The sequence below is a fragment of the Ictidomys tridecemlineatus genome, chromosome 3 (genome assembly GCF_052094955.1).
Source record: "Ictidomys tridecemlineatus isolate mIctTri1 chromosome 3, mIctTri1.hap1, whole genome shotgun sequence".
NCBI classification, from domain to species: Eukaryota; Metazoa; Chordata; class Mammalia; order Rodentia; family Sciuridae; genus Ictidomys; species Ictidomys tridecemlineatus.
The window spans coordinates 37,469,606-37,489,160 of record NC_135479.1 but is presented as its reverse complement, the minus strand read 5'-3'; the positions used below and the strand labels follow the sequence as shown (position 1 = coordinate 37,489,160).

General features: G+C 49.1%; 2 protein-coding genes across 3 annotated transcripts; one reads left to right on the top strand and one right to left on the bottom strand.

Annotated features, from left to right (window-relative positions):
* The first annotated feature begins 726 nt into the window (after window positions 1-726).
* Fndc8 (fibronectin type III domain containing 8) lies at window positions 727-8,047 on the top strand. The gene is made up of 4 exons (XM_005327932.4): window positions 727-961; window positions 4,843-5,212; window positions 6,582-6,818; window positions 7,277-8,047. The coding sequence occupies exons 1-4, from the start codon at window positions 732-734 to the stop codon at window positions 7,427-7,429; spliced, it is 990 nt and encodes a 329-aa protein (XP_005327989.2). The 5' UTR covers window positions 727-731; the 3' UTR covers window positions 7,430-8,047.
* Window positions 8,048-8,874: 827 nt separating this feature from the next.
* Nle1 (notchless homolog 1) lies at window positions 8,875-17,431 on the bottom strand. Of its 2 annotated transcripts, XM_005327758.5 has the most exons (13): window positions 17,353-17,431; window positions 17,079-17,222; window positions 15,952-16,169; window positions 15,093-15,172; window positions 14,173-14,249; window positions 13,721-13,818; window positions 13,190-13,382; window positions 12,546-12,681; window positions 12,363-12,409; window positions 11,269-11,471; window positions 10,114-10,273; window positions 9,945-10,015; window positions 8,875-9,217 (listed from the first exon to the last, which is right to left on the bottom strand). In XM_005327758.5, exons 1-13 carry the CDS (start codon window positions 17,368-17,370, stop codon window positions 9,205-9,207), a joined length of 1,458 nt encoding a protein of 485 aa, XP_005327815.1. In that variant the 5' UTR covers window positions 17,371-17,431; the 3' UTR covers window positions 8,875-9,204. The 2 variants fall into 2 exon arrangements, with proteins under 2 accessions (XP_005327815.1, XP_040125064.1); XM_040269130.2 differs by lacking the exons at window positions 13,721-13,818; window positions 15,952-16,169; window positions 17,079-17,222; window positions 17,353-17,431 and having other exon boundaries at window positions 15,093-15,134.
* Between the last annotated feature and the right edge of the window lie 2,124 nt (window positions 17,432-19,555).

The following is a 19,555-nucleotide window of genomic DNA, read 5'->3' as shown; positions in this document are numbered from 1 at the left end:
TGGACTCACACTAAGTGTACATCTAGATGCAAAGCCAGTGCTGTTTCTAAGAGCCCTGCCTCCTGCCCCCAGAAGTGACAGAAATGTTTTCCTACTGTAGAGGTGGTTTTCTTGAGAGTGGAGCTAATGACTGGCTTTGTTTTGGAATCTCTCTGCAATGGCTATCATTGTCACTCAACGCCAAGTCACTTGAAAGTGAGGGTGTAGCACATTTGCACTTCTGGCAGTAAAACCAGGTTATGCGTGAGTTCTAAGCTCTTAGAAAGCACCTGGGCTTTCCTTGTGCCTATGCAACATCCTGCTTGGCCTGTGTGTCAGGATACAGATCGGGACTCAGCACCTATAGGCAAAGTCTCCCACCCTGGTGGCCCTCCTGGGAGCTGCCTCCTCCTGTGCCCAGGTGCCTTTCTCTCACCATCCTTTTTCTCCTTCCACAGCAGCTCTGAAAGGCACAGGTGTTAAACACATTGAGGTTCTCAGAGGCCAGGGCTACTGTGACTACGGTGTGTTAGAGAGCTTTGTTCCTAACTACCCCACTCCTGACGCAGGCTCTAGATCTGGCCAGCTGTAGTGAGAGCCTCAGATCAAGGGCAAGGCTGGCCCCTAATTGTTACACTCCGTGATGATTGTGAAGTCAGCTCACTGCAGCCCCATCCCACTCAAACTAAGGGTGGGCCTACTGTCCTCCAGTTTCTCTCTACTTCCTATTAGCTGGGCTATCCTGCATACTGATGGCTGTGGTTCCCCCAAACCAGATGGCATCAGAGACACTTTTTAAAGTGGGGGATGGGGAGGAAGCCCTACTGAAGAAGGAAAACCTCAACGTGATGAATGCGCTCGATCAACTACCGAAGCCTTTTCCAAACCCCAATTTTATGAACAGGGCTGTTGCTACCAAAGGACTCCCACTTTCTTCAAAAGGCAGTTTGGCTAACTTCTTGGAGTCAGATAACAATCTCATGTAAGATACCAGTATGGTCCTCCCTTCTTTTTTTTTTTTTTTTTTTTGGTCCTGGGGATTTAACCCAGGGGCACTTAATCACTGAGCCATATCCCCAGCCCTTTTTTTGTATTTTATTTAGAGACAGGGTCTTGCTGATTTGCTTAGGGCCTCGCCAAGTTGCTGAGGCTGGCTTTGAACTCTCAATCCTCCTGCCTCAGTCTCCTGAGCCACTGGGGTTACAGGTGTGCACCACCGTGCCGGGCCCTTCCCTTCTTTCTAAGGCTGGAGCTGTGGATGGGAAGAGAGACATGAAGAAACCTGACTTCCTTACCTGTCTCAACCCTCCTTGGACTCTCAGGGAAGAGCATGTGTGCAGGTTGGACCTGTCTGTGTGTACCTCTGCCCCCAGGTCTGTTCTCAGAGCATGTGGGCTGCCCCCTCCACAAGGCCTTCCTGGATTAGACAAGAGTTTTGTTGATGGTCTTTCTCATCCTGCTTTGTCTGGATAGAGTCCTTACCCTCCCTCCCGCCTCCCCACTGCATGCACCCCATGGCCTAATCTTCCCCCTCTAATACCTTCATCTGCCTGATGATACTCCCCATAGCCTTCCTTCCTTCCACTGAAGTTCACTATTACTCTCAGAGTCTGATTTTCCTCTACTTCATGCCTCAAAACTCTTTCTGCTGGCAGGATGTCTGGCCCAATATTAAGTTCTGGGAATGTAGAGCAGAATTCCCTGCATTCAAGGAGCAGCTAGCTTAATATGTGGCAGGGTGGGGAGAGTGCAGGAGCCTCAGACAATAATGAGAATGATACAGCACCGTCTGGTGCTAGGATAGGACACCTAAAGGAACCAAAGGTATCACCCTCTTGGGAGAGGGTGCAGAGAAGGGGAGGCTTCTTGGAGAAAGTGGTATTTGAGCAGAATCTCCAGGGAAGGGGTGTTGGCGCAGGGTGATGTGGGCTAAGGGAACTGTATGCAAGGCAGTTTCATGGATATGACCTATCAAGTCACATGCAGCCCCACTTCAGAAGAGGGTTGTACTTAGTTCAATGCTTTGCTGTCACTGTCTAAAAATCCTTAGTAATTTTTCAGATGAGGGGCTCCACTCTTCAATTTGCACACACTATGTAGTTGGTCTTGATGATATGGGAGGGATGCGGTGTCCATTACCTAAGGTCCTGTAAGTAAGATCTGGTTAAAGTACCCAATGCTTGGAGAAAATTAATGGTGTAGTGGAAAAAGGTCTTGGGTTGAGTTGAAATCCACACTCTACAACTTAGATATATGGCTTCAGATAAGTTCATTAATATCAGAGACACTTGGGCTCTCATATGTAAAATGGGGCTAACACCCATCCAGCTGGACTGTTGTGAAAAGAGGACACATCCAGCCTGACACCTTAGTGGGCCTTCTCTGTTCATGTTACCACCAGCATTTCCAATAAATGAATCTGAAATACATATTAGGACAATCTGAAATATAAATGATATCAGTATCTAGACTCTTCAGCCTACCTTGTTGGGGGAATCATTTATTCCAAATGTTTATCAAGAAATAGAAATGGTGAGGGTATTGGCCTAATCACAGTTTCTCAGGGGGTTGATAAATTGGGGCTTGGGGAGGAAAAATAAGGCAAATCAATCTCCATCAAGTAGGAGACTGACCTGGAGTCAAGGACACATAAGCTGTGAGTTATGACCCATTAACAGCTCCGGAAGTCATTCTAGTTGGTGGAGACCAGTATGATAAAAATGAATTCAAATGCAACCAGGGATTCCAGAGCACATCACACATGGAGTAAGTACTGCTCTGTGAAACGTTTTAGTTATGTGTATGTATACTAAGTGGCCATTTAATATGTATATATATTTTTTACTTTGGGTTAAGGTTAAAAAAAAATATTTGAAAGCCAAAGTTTTTGGATTGGTGCCCTTTTTTAGTAGAAAACTGAATCGTATATAAAGTTGGTTGTTTAGTAATAGCAAAAAACTGTCAATGATACAAATGTCCATGTTATAGAAAACCATAAAAGTTAAAATGACTGAAGTGGAGCTGCATGTATCAAAAGACATGAATCAAAACAGAACATTGAGTGAAAAAAAAAGCTGCAGATATGTTCTGAATAGTATGTTTAATCTATATAAAGCTGAAAAACATGAAAATTATTAGATCTTGCTGAGGGATAATATCTGTATGTGATAGACCCATAAAGGCATGTAGTAAATAATAGAAAACTTTTAAAATGTACTCTACAATGGGAATATGAGTGTGGTAAGGGGGAAGCATCTGGGGGCTTTAATAATTCTGATAGTTTTATTTGCTTATTGTGGTGCTAGGGATCAAACCCAGGACCTTGCACATGGGAGCTCTCTACCACTGAGCTATAGACAAGGCAAAATGCTGCAGGTTTTATTTCTGAGGCTGGGTGAGGGGTAAATGAAAGTTCAATATGTTATTTATTGTATATATCTAAAATATTCCCTTTTCTTTTTCTGATACTGAGTACTGAGCCTAGAGGTAATTTACCACTGAGCTATATCATCTGCTCTTCTTATTTTGAGACAGGATCTGGCTAAGCTATTCAGGGTCTTGCTAAGTTGCTGAGGTTGGCTTTGAACTTGTGATTCTCCTGCCTCAGCCTCCTAAGTTGCTGAGGTTACAGGCGTGCACCACCGTACATAGCAATACTCCATAATTTAAAAAAAAATCATAATAGAGAACGCTTTTGAGCATTCACTCAATGTGTATTGAACATAATCTAGACTTAATTTTACATGATAAATATCATTAGATGTTACTAAATGTAAATTACTTTGAATATTAAACAATATTAGATAAATACTATTAAAACTTTTTTTTTTTTGGTACCAGGGATTGAATCCAGAGTTGTTTAACCACTGATTCACCTTCCTAGCCCATTTTACTTTTAATTATTATTCTTCCTCCTTTTTGGAGGGGGGAGTACCAGGGATTGAACTCAGGGGTACTCGACTACTGAGCCACATCCCCAGCCTTATTTTGTGTTTTCTTTAGAGACAGGGCCTCACTGATCCGCTTAGGCACCTTACTTTTGCTAACTTGGAATCCCCTCACTGATCCGCTTAGGCACCTTACTTTTGCTAACTTGGGATCCTCCTGCTTAAGCTTTCTGAGCCGCTGGGATCACAGGCATGTGCCACCACGCTCAGCTTACTTTTAAATTTGACACAGGGTCTCGCTAAGTTGCTCAGGGCTTCACTGTGTTGCTGAGGCTGGCTTTGAACTTGTGATGTTCCTGCCTTAGCCTCCCAAGCCACTAGTATTGCAGGCCTGTGCCACTACACCCACCAAAACTCTATTTTTAATTAGATATTTGTGGATTTTCCCCCACTCCAGTAGATCGCTGTCGTCATTCCCTGGGGTTCTTGTCCTCACTTTGAAGGGAGGACTTCAAGTTTTAGCAGTTTCTCAAATTGTGGTTTTCACAACACCTGCATGAGAATCCTCTGAATATCTTTTTTTGTTTGTTTGTTTCTTTCAATATAGGGATTAAACTCAGGGGCACTTAAACACTGAGCTATATCCTCAGTCCTGTTATTTTGAGATGGGGGAGCTCCCTAAGTTACTGAGGTTGGCCTTGAATTTGCAATTCTCCTGCCTCAGCCTCCCGAGTGGCTGCTATTACAGGTGTGCCTGACTGTACCGAGTTAAAGATCTTATTAAAGATGCAGCTTTCCCTATTGCATCCCAAATGGGGGGCCAGACATTTTTAGTGAAAGAAACTGGATCTGGTGCACTGCTGCAGTGAGGGTATTCCCAGGTGTTCAGAAGTAGCTGGGATGTGGGTAAGACAGGCCCTCAGGCTGGATGCACTGGCTTCCTTCATCTGACTCACCTGTCTCCCTCTTGCTCTAGGAAGCCTCTGACAGTGGAAGAATCTGAATACAGCTCTGATGACACCAGCATAACCCCCATCTCATCCAGTTCCTTGAACCCCATCAAACTGGCTGTGACCCAGCCCAACAGCAGCTTCTTTGCAGGAATGCTGGAGGGTGAGCTGAACAAACTCAGCTTTTCCTCACTGGTCAAGAACCCAGAAAAGGGGGACCTGGCACTCTGCCCCCATGCATCTAAGACTCAAATGGCTCCTGGCGGCCTGTTGGACCTTGACAACCCCGCCCTGGACACAGACACCTCCTCAACACGTTCGGAATCCTCTGTGATCATGAACCTGCCAGAGGCCCCTTTCATCTGTGAACACACAGTCAGCGATTCCACAGCCGTGGTACGTTCTCTGAGTCCATGCCTGTGGCAGAGGCTTGCTATGCTGGTGCTGAGTTCAGCTCTGTGTGGATTGGGAAGCTGCCTACCACCTGTGTCCTGACCTCAAGTTCATGGTTTAGGGAGCAAGGGAGGGGCTTGTCTGTATAGAACTTCAGTGAAAGGCAGAAGGGGCTCAGGACTGTAGGGAAGATTCAGATCAAGTGCCACCAGAAATTTAGAGAGAAAGAAATATTACTTCCAGCTGCAGGAATAAGCTTGGTGGCTTTGGGTAACACTCGGGCTGGGAGGTAGAGCTTGAGGTGGAGAAGAGGCATTCCACAGAGGGACTAACCCAAGCAAAGGCTGTAGGTAGGAAAGTATGGGAGGAATGGGCAGCTGCTTTCGTTGATCCCAGCTCCTAAGTCAGGGCTTCTCACTGGTGTTCCTACAGAGCACTATCAACTTATCAAAACCAAGATTCTGGTCTCATCCCTACAGGGGCTGGGAGGGGCCTGGGAATCTGCACCACTGACAAATCCCAGGTGATGCTGATGCTGCAGTTCATGGACCACAAGCTGAGCAGCACTGTAATGGAGTGTGCAGGAAAAATGGAGTGCAGTGGTGGGGGAAATGAGCATGGGCTCATTTTCTGGAGGTTCTCCAACATTAGGCTAGTTTATATATTTTTCTGTAAGCAATTTAGAAGATAAGTCTGGAAGTCTCATGGCCTACAGCAGCGTTTTTCAAAGTGTGGCTAGCCTCAGCCTCATGCGGTGATTTGACAGAAATTTAAATTCTCATCTTCACTTGAATCAGAACCAGTGTGGCCTACTGAACCAGTAACAGTGGGGATGAAGGCTAGCAGTTATAATAAGTCCTCCAGGGTATTCTAATGCACACCTAAGTTTAAGAACCACTGGCCTAGATGAAGAAATTGGAAATGGGAGACCAGAAAGGAGACAGCAGGCTCTGGAACGTGAAGTGTTAGCAAACTCCACGAGATGCCGACCTAGGCTTGCAACCATCGCTGTAGTGAAGGGTATGGGTTCTGGAGCAATGGGTTTGAACCTTGGCTGTCATTTAATTACTATGTGACCATGGGCCAGTAACTTGCCATCTCTGGATCTGTAATGCCACCTGCAATGCATGAGGTGGACAAGATGATTTCTGAGGTATCTCTCAACTCATACAGACAGTCTAGAAATATGGAATAAGGGTGAGGCTCCCCAGGGAGAGTGGCCCATGCTGTAGGGCCACATGCAGTGTTGTGTTTCTCACACCTTCCTTCAGACCTGCCTGAACTCCAGCAGGAACTGGGGATGGGAAGAAGACTTCTGATCCACCGAAGCTCAGGCCAGGTCTAAGGGAGGTTCGGGTTTTCTTTCCCCTAGATTTCCTGGACCTATACTTTGGGCAAGCAGCAGGTCAGTTTCTACCAGGTCCTGTTACAGGAGGTGAGCAAGAAAAAAGAAGAAGAGCCACCCAAGGCAAAGAATCGTCCCTGGATCTTCAATAAGATCTTGGGCACCACCGTCAAGCTGATGGAGCTGAAGCCTAACACGAGTTACTGCCTCACCGTCCGTGCAGCCAACACGGCTGGGGTGGGGAAATGGTGCAAGCCCTACAAAGTGAGCCCTGGGAAGAGGGGTCTGGGGGCTGGAACCAGGGCTGTGGAGGTTGGGCCCCCCCCACCCCAATGTCCTTGCTAGTTTTCCTTGTCTGGAGTGTTCTTCTGGGAGCTGTCAGGATTAAGCCTGCTAGGAATGCAAATGAATGCATTCACCACAATGTTCCTTTTCCAAAGCCTTTGGCTTTTGGATTCCTTAACTTAGTCTAGGAACTGGAGGAAGGAGAGGGAAGGCCTGGGGTGGGCATGGGTCCAGGGGTGGAACAGACAGTCCACAGCTGGGGAGGTACACCTTGGTGTCATACCTCTTTGGACCTGTGTCGTATGTTGTGACTGGGTTGGATGAGGCCAAGATCACACTTAGCAGGCAAAAAGGGAGCAGAGAGAGGAAGCCAAAGGGAGAGGAAGCCAGGCTTGGATCTGGGAAGGAATCTGAGGGACTTTCTTGTTTCACTTTAGTTTGCAACTGTGGCCAGTGACTTTAACAGCTTTCCTGAGAACAATCCCATCCAGATCACTGTGCAGCGCAAGGAACCCCAGCGGAGAACGGTGTCCATTGGGCTGGAGGACATGCGGAGGCTGGAGGATTTGGAATACCTATTTCCTTACTAGTAGAGGGCCCCGGACACCCCTCACTGGGGATCAGCCTCAGCCCAGGGCCCTCAGGAACCAGACCATGAGATGTACCGTACCACCATCACCATGCCAGAGAACCACTGACTACCCTGCTGGCCAGGGCCTGGAGGCAGTGGTACTGGTACCCTACCCCTGGGCCATGGCCAAGCCTAGGGGAGCCCCATTCACCTGGAGACATCTCAGGCCGAGCTAAGCCAGGCCAGGCTCAGCCACTGCCCACAGCTGCTAGGCTCCCTCCTTCCCCAGATCTGGGCTGGGTCCAGATTCCTCATTAAAGAACTGCAGGTCATCCAGCACCCCTAAGTTTTTCTTCATGCTGCAGATAGCCTCAGCTGGGCTAGCTGCCACCCACTCTCAAGCTTTTGTTAGGACCAAGAATCCAGATAGGTTGCGGGGGTTGGAAAACAGGACCGCCATCCCTTGCAGTTTGGTTCTGCCACTGCCTGTGGTAGGGGAGGAGGGAGGACTGGTACTCAAAGACTAAAACATCTTCACAGAGAGAGTGACCCTGGACAGGTGCAGTGGCAGCCCATGGACCATTTGAGCTCTGGAGGGACACAGTGCAAAGAACACCGGCTTTGGAGCAGGGTCTGATTGAACCATGGCTCTTCCCCTTATTTGTTGTGAGGGCAGGGGCAAATCCTGTAAGCTTCCTGGACTTGGTAGCTCATTAAAAGTATGAGGAAGAGAGAACCTTTCAGATACAGGTGCAGGATTACTTGGAGTACAGCAGAACAAGTACCTGCACCAGGAAGGAGTGCAGCAACTGGCAGCTCTTTCTGCCCTCATGCCGAGGGAGAGATGTGCAAGGTGCAGGCTGAGATCCAGTTAGGTGCTGTGCAGTCTCAAAAGCACAGGCAGGGCTGGGGCGGGGGTGAGGGTGGGGTGGGGTGGAATGAGGTATTAGAAATGGAGGCGGGATGCATGCAGGGCAAGGTCTTCGTCAAGGGCCTAAGGAGGTCTTGGTGGGGATTCCTTTCATATTTGAAGGTTCTCACAGGGCAGAGTCATCCTAACACCCATGCCCACAAATATTAAGAGTGTTCTCAGTATGGCCCCACTGCCACCTGTCAGAGAGGGAGTCCTCCCACTTGCCCATGGCCTTCTGTAGCACAGAACTCAGCACCTAGCAGGGCCAAGTGTGCTGCGGGAGAAGCAAGAGGCATCTGTTTTCTAGCTGTACTCTACCCTAGCCAGTGCACACAGACACATGTGGCCAGTGCCTGCCACGGACAGCACTGCTTTAACCTGTCCTCTGGCCACGGTCACACTGGCCTCTCCCTTATGCATGGGGGAGAGGAAGGGCAATTCCTGGTCAGAATGGTTTTGCTATCACCCAGAACAAGGAAGGGGGTCAAAGAGATTTAGCACGGTTCACGCTGAGCCCTAGGATTCTAGGACAAGGAACTGTAACCTGAACACACAATATATAAATTATTTATTTGGCCATAGAATCTGGGGTCTGACCCTGAACACAGCTGATACTTGGAAAAAGAGGCAGGGGCAACAACGGAGGCCTCACATAGGCCTCACATACAGCCTGGCCTCTCCACTGCTGCCAGCACCAGCAAGGGACCTAAGAGTGCCCAGAGTAGACAAAGGACCCGTGGTGAGACCCCACCAGGGTCTGTCAAGGACAGGAGGCCTCTGCTGGTGAGGAGGGGGTGTGCACTCCCATCCTGGTCTTTGTTCTCTGGCAGGGCAGGCAGCAGGCAAAAGCCAAGTTCAGGTGGAGTCAGAACTGTGAAACTTCATCTCCTCCATCTGTGGGGAAGAGAAGGAATCAGGCTGGGATGCCTCTGCACAATCCCAGGAGCCCACTGTGGGGGATGATCTTTTTTTTTTGTTAAACTTTATTATTTGTATGTGGTGCTAGAATTGAACCCAGGGCCTTGCATGTGCGAGGCAAGCGCTCTACCACTGAACCACAACCCCAGCCCGGGATGATCTTTTGATGACCTGAGAGTCATCAAAACCTGGCACTGTACCTCCTCTAGCCATGCAAACCCAGGCTATGTGTCCCCTGCCTGCCTCAGCCAGGACTCCACCTGGGACCTGGACTCTGATGCCCACTACTAGTGACAATCCTTTGCAAGTGCTTCAGTGTCAGAGTGTGTTTGCCCTCCTCCGTGATCCTCTATGAAGGTTCAAAAATTCCCAAGAGCCAGATTAAGTTTCCTGTGATTTCATACCAAAAAGCAGAACCAGGATCTGCACTCAGGTCTCAGGACTCTAACAAAGACTGAGTGCCTTGTGCTGGCCACCTGCACACACTGCTAGAGAGCAACCTGAGTGCTGTCAGGGCTTCACAAATTTCCTAACTCCTGCAGCCCTCCACGTGTCCACTGAGGACCTGGCTTCACACACCACCACAAACTCTGAATACCAGATGGTCCCTGAGAATGCCATGCCACAAGGGAAAGAATGCAAGGAGGGACTAACCCACTCAAGGGTAAGAGGAACACCTCAAACACCACCTCCCCACACTCACATCCGGAGGCACTTGTCCTTCCCGCCACTTGCCACTCTCTGGCCATCTGGACTCCAGTCAACAGCATAAACCTAAACATGAAGAGGAGGAGGGGAAGGACAGTGGAATGGTGAGGGGAGAAGGGCCAGGGTGCAATCCCAGCCCCCTCCTGCCTGCAGTGGCAGCCCACCTCATCAGCATGGCCTGGCAGGTCTGTGGCCAGCTTCTGGGCCTTCACGTCCCACACCTTCAGGGTGCTGTCACTGCTACCACTGACCAGCAAGCGGCTGTCAGCTGACCATGCAATCTGATAAACAGCAGCCACATGGCCACGAAGGGAAGCCAGGTACCTGGGCCAGGGGAAGATAATGATGGAGATTATGAAACAGGTATGAAGTGCCCCCCCATTCCCACAGCAGTGGTTCTCAGCCTTGGCTGTCTGCTAGAATTACCTGGGAATTTTTATAGAATTGTGCTGCCTGGCCTCCATGCCAGACCATTTTAATCATTGCCGGTCATTACTATTTTGTAAAACTTCCCTAAATGAATTGCTCTGGGGTGTCTGGTGCCAGGCTTCCTACCTGCATGGCTTCGAGTGCCTTAGAATCCAATGTGGCCACCTGCCTAGCCCATCTGCCTGACATCCCCCAGCATAGCAGCTGCTCGCTGACAGGTGGCCTGGAGTAACTGTGGGCCAGGCCCACCTGGAACTTTCAAGTCAATATAGTCTATCTGTGACAGTTTAGACAAGCCATTAGGCCTGAGACTCAGTTTCTTTATTTGAAAAAGGAATTAAACAACTTATTACCCAGAGGTGTTGTGTGAAAATACACAACAACTGACACTCAGTTTCCCTTCAACCCCAACAAGGGTTCCCCTTTTTCCTGTCCCTGATGCATGTCTTTGCCTTGCCTCTGACCTAGTTAACCCCAAGACATTAAAACCCCTTACACTACAGCTTCTGACACTTTTAACTGACAGCAGTATCACCTAATGAGTCTGCATTTTCCATTATGCTCCCAGGAGATGCCAACGCCACTGGCCCAGGGATCACACTTTGAGGGCAACATAATGACTGCACCACAGCCCTACCTCGGGTTCCACTTTCTCGAGGGCTGCCACACCCTTGGCCCTCTGGCAAGCTCTAAGGTCATTTCTTTACTTTGATGTGAAGGGATCTAGCAGTTTTAGTGCCTACTTAGTGCTGTCCCAAATATTCTATCTCACTGATCCTTGTAACAATACTGAAAAAGAGGCAGAAACACAGAGATCTAGACAATTGCTGAGGCAACATCAAGCACCTTCTATAGCTACTGTGTCCAGTGGCACACTGCCCCCAACTCACCTTCCAGTCCTGCCGTCCCACAGCTTGATGGACTTGTCGAAGGAGGCACTGGCCACGATGCGGGAGTCAGGAGAAAAGAGCACCTGGTTGATGAGGGCTTGGTGTCCCGTCATCCGTGCGAGGGGCTTCTTGTCCTCTGCTGGGGACCACAGGAATAAGGTGAAGTCGTCTGAGCCAGATACCAGCCTCTCTGGGCCCTGGCCCTGGGGAGGGGGGCAGAAAGTACACCACATTGGATATGGTCAGACACTGACCGCACACACTAGGGACACAGGCTAGGGCTAACTAGGAGCAATGAGGCTACTTGTTCACACGCGACTCCAGGCAAGTCAATTCACCCAAAAGAAAAATGAAATCCTGTATGTTCACGGAATCATTTCTATGACATAAAATTATATGACAAAGCAGGTACAGACTGGTATATTAAAAAAAGGAACGGGCTGGGGTTGTGGCTCAGCAGTAGAGCAGTTGCCTCGCAGTGTGAGGCACTGGGTTCGACTCTTAGCACCACATGAAGGTATTTGTCCACCTACAACTAAATACACACACACACACATATATGTGTGTGTGTGTGTGTATGTGTGTGTGTGTGTGTGTGTGTGTGTGTGTGTATATATATATATCAAATACAAGACACTGGTAGCAATGGATGCTTCCATAAGGAATGGTTGGCTGTGCAAGAGATGAGTGATGTTTTACAAAATACCTTTTTATAAACTTTGAACCTTAGATCATGTGAATGTGGCCCTTAAACACACACACACAAAATAAAATGATCCCCAGTGCATTTAAGATTTAAGGATCACAAATGAGGATTATTAAGAACAGGTTTTCAGTGGCACAGGTCTATTCCCAGCTATCCAGAACGGAGACTGAAGCAGGAAGATTGCAAATTCAAAGCTGGCCTGTGCAACCTGGCGAGCCCTTGTCTCAAACAAATTAACAAAAAACAACTTTTCAGAATAGGTACTCTGTGAACTGGGGATAGAAGAGACTAGAAGGGAACAGAGGCCCAAGTGTCTGAGAGAGTGTTTCAGTGACCAGCTGAGAAAAATACACAGAGCTGGGGAAGCACATGGCTGGCACACACTCACCCGCACGAGGTTGTACCGGCTCAGGGCCCTTTCCTTCAGCTCCTGCACTGTGTCCAGGTACCATAGGAGAAAGAAGATGGGGAACAAGGCTGATTAGAAAATTCAGTACAAACAGCAACATCCCCATGATGCTCGAGAACTGGCTCCTTCCCGGCAGCTCTCTCCCCTCCTCCTCTCACTCACAGGACCCCTGCAGGTCTTGGGCATTAACTGTGGCCTCGGCAGGCTCAAAGGCTCCTGTGCGCAGGGCATAGTCAGTGCTGAGAGCCATGGTATTCACCCAGTGGCCATGGCCTTGAAGAGTCCGGCACAGCACACCCTAGGGTGGAGGGAGATGGATCAGACACACATATAACCCACTTCTACCTTGGAAGATCAGCCCCAGGAGACCAGCATGGGATAGGAATCAGGACCCTGAGACTTCAGCACCCATTCACTATGATCTTAATCAAACCACCCATGGGCTCAAGTTTCTGTTTATATATGAAATGAGGGGACTGGCCTGTTTCATGGAAGAGAAGTCCACCAGAATGAAAGGGCTCCAGTCAAATAGTTTTGGGATATGGTAGGTTTTAAAAAGCTAACCAGGCTTCCCACAGCAGGACTTTCCAGAGCTAGACTAGGCTAATGGGGGGAAAGGAGGTGCTGGAATCCCCATAATAAAGCAGCACCAACCTCAGGGCCCCTTGTCGCAGCAGCACCCTCCTGACTGGACTCTCAGCACATTCAGGAAACGCTAGACTTGCTGAGGCCAAGTGTGCTCCCAGTTCCAGCACTGTGTGCCCCCAAATTTGCCAGAATGGCTTCTGTACCCTCTCAGTTCTTACATCATGGGCCCTCCAGACTTTGATGGTACGGTCCTGGGAAGCAGAGTACAGAAGCCCATCTCCTCCCCACCGGAGACAGGTGACTGACTGCGTGTGCCCGGTGAGGATTCGCTCACAGCGGCCTGCAGTTGTGTCCCAGACACGCACACTGCCATCCTTGGAGCTGCTGGCCACGTAGCGGCACTCAGGGTTCCTGCCAAGGGGAAGGGAAATGTGCTCTTATTTCTGACCTGGCAATGCCGTTCTGCCCACAGCACCTCCCATTCCCAACTCAAAGGCCAGGGACAATCTCCTGATGGCTTCCTGACCCCAAGATCTGGCTGTTCTGCAAGACAGTTCCCAAGCCCAACCATGAGCAGCCTCCCTGCAAGTGGCAGGGTGGGTCTCCATCTAGAGGCCCCGCACCCTGTCAAGCTGTTACTGACTTCCAGATGCCCATCACACCCTTCAGGAAAGTGTCTCTGCATCAAACAGGAAAGGGGGCAGCTTTGATCCTGGCTAATTTGTCCCAGCTCAGTTAGTGTCACTTACGCATGGAGGGGCTCCCAGCTCAAGCCCGTAATCCACTTGCTGTGGCCGGCAAGGGTCCTGCCCACCTGCTTTCCTGTGCTTGGGTCCCAGAGGAGAATCTGAAGAACAGAAACTCACTGAATAATCCTTTCCAACCTATCCCAAAGGTCCCCTGGTTACCTACTACCCCTACACCTAACCCTTCCTGAAGATACCAGGACCCTATTCTGAACTGGCCCTAAGTCCTTAGTTTTTGTTTTATTTTTTTTTTGTACTGGAAATTTAACCCAGGGGTGCTTTACTACTGAGGTACATCCCCAGCCCTTTTTGTTTTTTGAGGCAAGATCTCACTAAGTTGCTGAGGCTGGCCTTGAACTTGTGATACTTCTGCCTCAGTCTCCCAAAGCTACTAGGATTACAGGTGTGGACTACCTCACCACACCTGGCTGCTTAGTTATCTTGACACCACCTACCTGGCCATTCTTGCAGCCTGAGGCTAGCTTCTTGCCATCTGGGGACCAGGATATGCTAAGGACCCAGTGTCTGTGTCCTAAGAAAGCAAGGGAGAGAGAAAGGAGGGCCCACATCCATCTTCATCCTCAGTGCCTAACAATACACGGCACATTGCAAGCACTCCTAAACCAACTGCCCAAAAAATGAATGCCAAGAAAAGGGGAGATGAGGATCCTAAGCTGAGGGAGAACGCAGCCCAAGTGCTGGAGCTGTGCATATTGCTGCGCATATCACACCATCACTTTCTAATAATTCCTCATGGGACACGTGGTATAAAGGGTTTCCACACACAACATCCCTTTTAATTCTAATATAGGGAGCAAGACAAGAATTATCCTTTTCCAGATGTGAAGACAGAAGCTTAGGCAGGCAGCATGACCTGCAACATATAAAACCATCCCAGTATATTCCTAGCATATAACATAAAATCATCCTAGTATATGGTACAGCACTCACTCTCCTAGTGTGGTTCCCAGACTCGCACCATCAGCATCATCTGGAACTTGTTGGAAATACAAATTCACAGGCCTTACCCCAGATCTACCAAAACAAAAACTCAGCAATCTGTATTTTGACAAGCCCTGAAGGTGATTCTGATGTATGCTAAAGTCTAAGAAAACTATGGCAGAGGTTGGATTTAAGCCAGGCTCTCCTTGCTAAGGGGTAGTCAGCTCCTCTCCACAAGGTCATGTTGATTTTGGTCCAGTCTCTACCTGTTTTAAGTGGCTGGCTAGTCTCAAGGACACAGTCTCTATCTAGGAATAGGGAACCAGAAATTGGATGGTAGGGGGGTTAGAATTGGCTCTGAGCTTCCTCACAAACTAAAAAGAGCTGGAAAGTCAGCCACCTTAAGACCCCAAGTGGCTACATATATACTGACCCTTGCATGTGAAATGTGGTGTCTCTGTGCTGAGATCCCAGAAGCGCACAGTGGTGTCTCCGGAGCCACTGGCCAAGTACCTGTGGAAGAGAAGAGGCCCCTTGATTGTGGCAGTGCACCCCAGATGCTGCACATGTGCATTTCTGTTGTCTATCCAACCATTTGTGAACAAAATCTGGGATAGGACTCCTTCCTCTCCCTGAGGAGGAGAAATATGGCAATGACGCCATTTGGGAGAAAACCCCAGGAGGCCACTTTACCTCCTTCCTGATAGGAAGGACCACAGTGATAACCTGCCTTTTCTTCCCCCGTTCCCAGTGCTGGGGTCAAACCCAGAGCCTTGAGCATGCTAGGTGAGCATTCTACTATTGAGCTACATTCCAAGCCCTTTTTAAAATTTTAAGCAGTGTCTCAGTTGCTGAGGCTGGCCTTGAATGTGCAATTTTCCTGCCTCAGCCTCCAACGTTGCTAGGATTAAAGGCATAAGCCATTACACCTGGCTGTAACTAGCTTTGGAAGCTTTTCATATCCTCAGAGGGCTCTGAGAAGAAATGAATCCCAGTTTCAGGGGAAATAAATGAATTCAGAAAGGTGAAGTGACTCATTCAAGTCACATAGCTCAGAAGGGATGAACCTGAAGCTCCCATGCTCTGACATCAAGTCCATGAAAGACTCTTCCAAGGCAGGTATCCTTAGCCCTTGGAAAACAGACCTCAATAGGGAAGTCCCTTTCTTGCAAATTGGGTGCAGAGCTCAAGTCTATGGTAGGCAACATCAATCTTAACTCTGGGGCACTCTCCCCACCCCAGTTAGAGACGGCATCCCCAGACCCCAACCACAATTCTACAGCTATGCTTACTTTCCTGTGGGGCTAAAGGCCACAGAAATGACTGCTTCACTGTGACCCTCCAAGGAGCTGGTGCAGCGGGTCACGGCTCGGACCCTGAAGATGGCCTGTGGCTGGTAGATGATGTCTAGGATCTTCTCTGTCTCCACTGCCTGGGACTCCAGTGTCTTCCCCAGTGAGGAGGTGATTTCAGCATCATGGACAAAGAAAGCCAGGGGCAGAGGATCCTCCTGCAAAACAATGATGAAGGGCAACTCTACTATGCAGGACATACAGGGACCACCTCTGCCCTGGACACTCCCCAGTGAGCGGTGGGAGGTAAGGTTGCCTTCTTTACAGCCACTCTGCTTGGGATACCCCTATCAGTCCCCATAGAGCAGGATGTTTTAATCCTTGAAGAGCAATCTTAGGACATTCACATAATCTGCATATCACAACCACCCTGGGAAACAGACATTACTATCCCCACTTGATGGATTAAAAAAATAGGCTCAGAGCAACTAAATAATTAATTCAATGTCCTATTGCTAGTGACTAATTCAGGTTATCTGGTGTTCTGCAAAAAGAACAGCAAGAATCAGGGTTAGGGTCCCCTCATAGCATTATTTGGTATCTTCCAAACCATCCCACTAGTCTATACCTGTGTAAGAAGCATCTGAAAAGCTGATTTAAAATGCGGACTGTTTGCCTGGTCTGGTTTAGTAAGTGGGGTAGGGGCCAAGAGCTGCATTTTTAGGCACCACCCCACCCCAGCAGAGAGCAGCACTTCATAAACACTGATTGAAAGGTTAAGAACACTGGGTTTGAGTCTGAACACTGGTTCAGACTTGCATTCCAATTCCATATCTATCACCTGGGGATATTAATATGTCCCTTCTTAAAGGGACCGTGACATGGAATCAAGGAGATTTGGCACCCAAAGCGTTCAAAATGCAGCCTCTGCGCAGGTGAACACGATGTGAAAGGGGTAAAGCGCTTTCACACGGATCCCACCTTCTGCCCTCACCGGGAGGCGGGTGGGGCCTCTCGCAAGGCAGGTCATCCACTGTCGGCTAGCGGAGGGGCCCCTGAACCCCAGATCCTCGATCTCCTGGTCCTCCACTGGGCCCACCCTGGGGAGGAGAAGCTGGGCCGCTCACCTGCGCCAGCAGCGCGTTGCACACCAGCTGCAGCTTGTCGGGAGTGATGTCCACGGGCACGTCGAACGGGGAGCCCAGCAGCTGCCCGCCCTCATCCTGGAACTGCACTAGCAGCCGCTGCACATCGGGCGCCGCCGTCTCGTCCTGCGCGAACAAGCGGGGTGTCGGTGAGCTTCGCAGCCCGATCGCTGGCCCCGGCTTTGCCTCCCACCGGCCTCGGGGACCCCGCCCGGCGCCGAGCCACGGAGCCCCCGCCCCATCTGAGCACACCCACCACCACTGCGGCCGCCATCCTGCGTCCCCACGTGGAGGAGAAAGATTCCGGCAGGGACAGAGCGCCGCCGCGGTGCCGCGCGTGGCCGCCGACGGCCACAGCGCCCTCTGGAGTTCGGAGGAGAAGAGTCGGGCCGTCCCTAGCCGGGGCTCTGGACTTCCTCTGATCAACAGCCTTTCCATATTTGTCCCCGCGGTGCCTTCCTGGGTATAGTCAACCTTTTTAGACTCTTCGCGACAGGGATTCTTGCCCTATTTTATAAATGAGCAAACCGAGGAGTTGGGAAGTTAGTGACTTACCTCCAAATCACAGAGACAGAAGACGGCAGAGGCTGAGTGGGCTGAGTTCCAGTCAGCGCACCTGGCAGGGGTGGCTTACGAAGTCAGAAACTATTATTCTTTTTAAAAATGGGTGGAGTCAATTAATAATTGATGAGCACAAAAGCAAATAATCTCAGCTGGACATGATGGTGCAAACCTATAATTCCAACGACTTGAAAGGCTGAGGCAGGAGGATGACAGTTTGGGGCTAGCCTTGGGCACTTAGCTAGATCCAGACTCGAAATAAAAAATAAAAAGGGCTGGGATGTAGTTCAGTGGTGGAGTGACCTGCCTCGCACACCTTGAGGCCCCAAGTTTGATCTCCAGCACTGCAAAGAATTGGGGGTAGGGTGGGGGGTGAGGTGGGGGGTGGGGATGGGGGCGCAAACCATCTACAGTTACCAGCGCTGTACAGCAATAATAATGACAGTAATGATAGCACTGTGACAGGCATCGTTCAAAATGCTTTATATATATAATAACTCATTTAATCTTCACAACAGCCCTTTTCTCTTACATTTCTGATGAGGAGTCTAAGCAAAGAATAATGAACATGAGCTCTCTTATTGGTCACTTGGGGTCTTCTCCAGCCACTCTCCTGTCCCTGGCTCCTCTGGCAGTCTCAAACTCCTAAGTCACTTCTGCCTCACTTACAACCTTATCCCCTGCAGCCACCCTGCCACACTGAGTAACACACCTTCACTTCTTTCTTTCTTTTTTTGGTACTGAGGATTGAACCCCTGAACACTTTACCCCTACCCATATCCCAGCCCTTTGTATAATTTATTTATAGACAGGGTCTTGCTGAGTTGCTCAGATTCTAAGTTGCTGAGGCTGGCATTGCACCTTCGATCCTGCTGCCTCATTTTCCTGAGCTGCTGGGATTATAGGAATGCACCACTGTACCCAGCTCACCATTGCTTTCTGCGTGGACTACCACCACAGCCTCTGGACCTGCCTCCCCATCTCTATCCCTTCCCTACTGCAGCCAGGGCCATCTTTCAAACCAAAAAGCTGCTCTATTACTGACTCTTCATCCCAAACCCTTCAATGTTCCCTTTACATGCAGGAACGAACCACACTCCTTACGGTCCACACAGCCTCACTGTCTCAGCCACCCCTCTCTAAGATCAGAGCCTTCTGTCTTGTTTCTGAACTTGTCCAAAGCATGGCTCTTCCTGTACCAGTGCTCTTGTAGTTGCAGGTTATTTTTATTTTTCCTGTCTGGGAATATTATGGACAGAATTGTGTCCTTTGAAATGCATGTGTCAAAAAACATAGGCCCTCTAGGGAGGAAATAAAGGTTAAGTGAGGTCCTAAGGGCAGGGCCCGAGTCAGATTGAACTGGTGCCTATAAGAAGAGAAGAGAGTCCAGAACACGCACTCTACCCTCCATTCCTGGTCTCTCTACCTCTCCCCACTAGCAGCCGCTGTATATCGGGCACCACCATCTCGTCCTGCGCCAACATTCTTCGAGGACATGGAAGCACTAAAGAATCCAAGAAGACGACTGTCTGCAAGCAGAGGAGAGAGGCCTCACCAGAGTCCAACCCAGATGGCACCTTGAACTTAGGCTTCTCAAGCCCAGAGCTGTGAGAAAATCAATGTCTTCCCTTTGGGCCTCCCAGATGGTGGTATTCTGTCATGGCTGTCTGAGTAGACTAATACAGAGACAGTTCCTCATTCTTCAGGTCTGGCCTTAAATATTCATTCATTTATCCATCCAGCAAATGTATTGAGCATGTATTCTCTGCCAGACCTTGTTCTTAGAACTCTACATGCATTAAACTAATTTATCACTAATTCAGGAAAACCTTCTCTGAAACATCATAGTTCCCTGTTTAGCATTTTTATTTTATTTATTTATTTGGTATTAGGCATTG

What these genes read in the sequence shown, in the direction of transcription:
- Fndc8 (XM_005327932.4), top strand. Translation starts at nt 732, where the DNA reads ATGGCTGTGGTTCCCCCAAACCAGATGGCATCAGAGACACTTTTTAAA. An exon ending in TCAGCGATTCCACAGCCGTG is followed by an intron (nt 5,213 to 6,581) that starts GTACGTTCTCTG and finishes TCTTTCCCCTAG; the next exon opens with ATTTCCTGGACCTATACTTT. An exon ending in AATGGTGCAAGCCCTACAAA is followed by an intron (nt 6,819 to 7,276) that starts GTGAGCCCTGGG and finishes GTTTCACTTTAG; the next exon opens with TTTGCAACTGTGGCCAGTGA.
- Nle1 (XM_005327758.5), bottom strand. An exon ending in ACCACATTTCACATGCAAGG is followed by an intron (nt 14,250 to 15,092) that starts GTCAGTATATAT and finishes TTGCTTTCTTAG; the next exon opens with GACACAGACACTGGGTCCTT. An exon ending in AGCTGGGAGCCCCTCCATGC is followed by an intron (nt 13,383 to 13,720) that starts GTAAGTGACACT and finishes TCCCCTTGGCAG; the next exon opens with GAACCCTGAGTGCCGCTACG.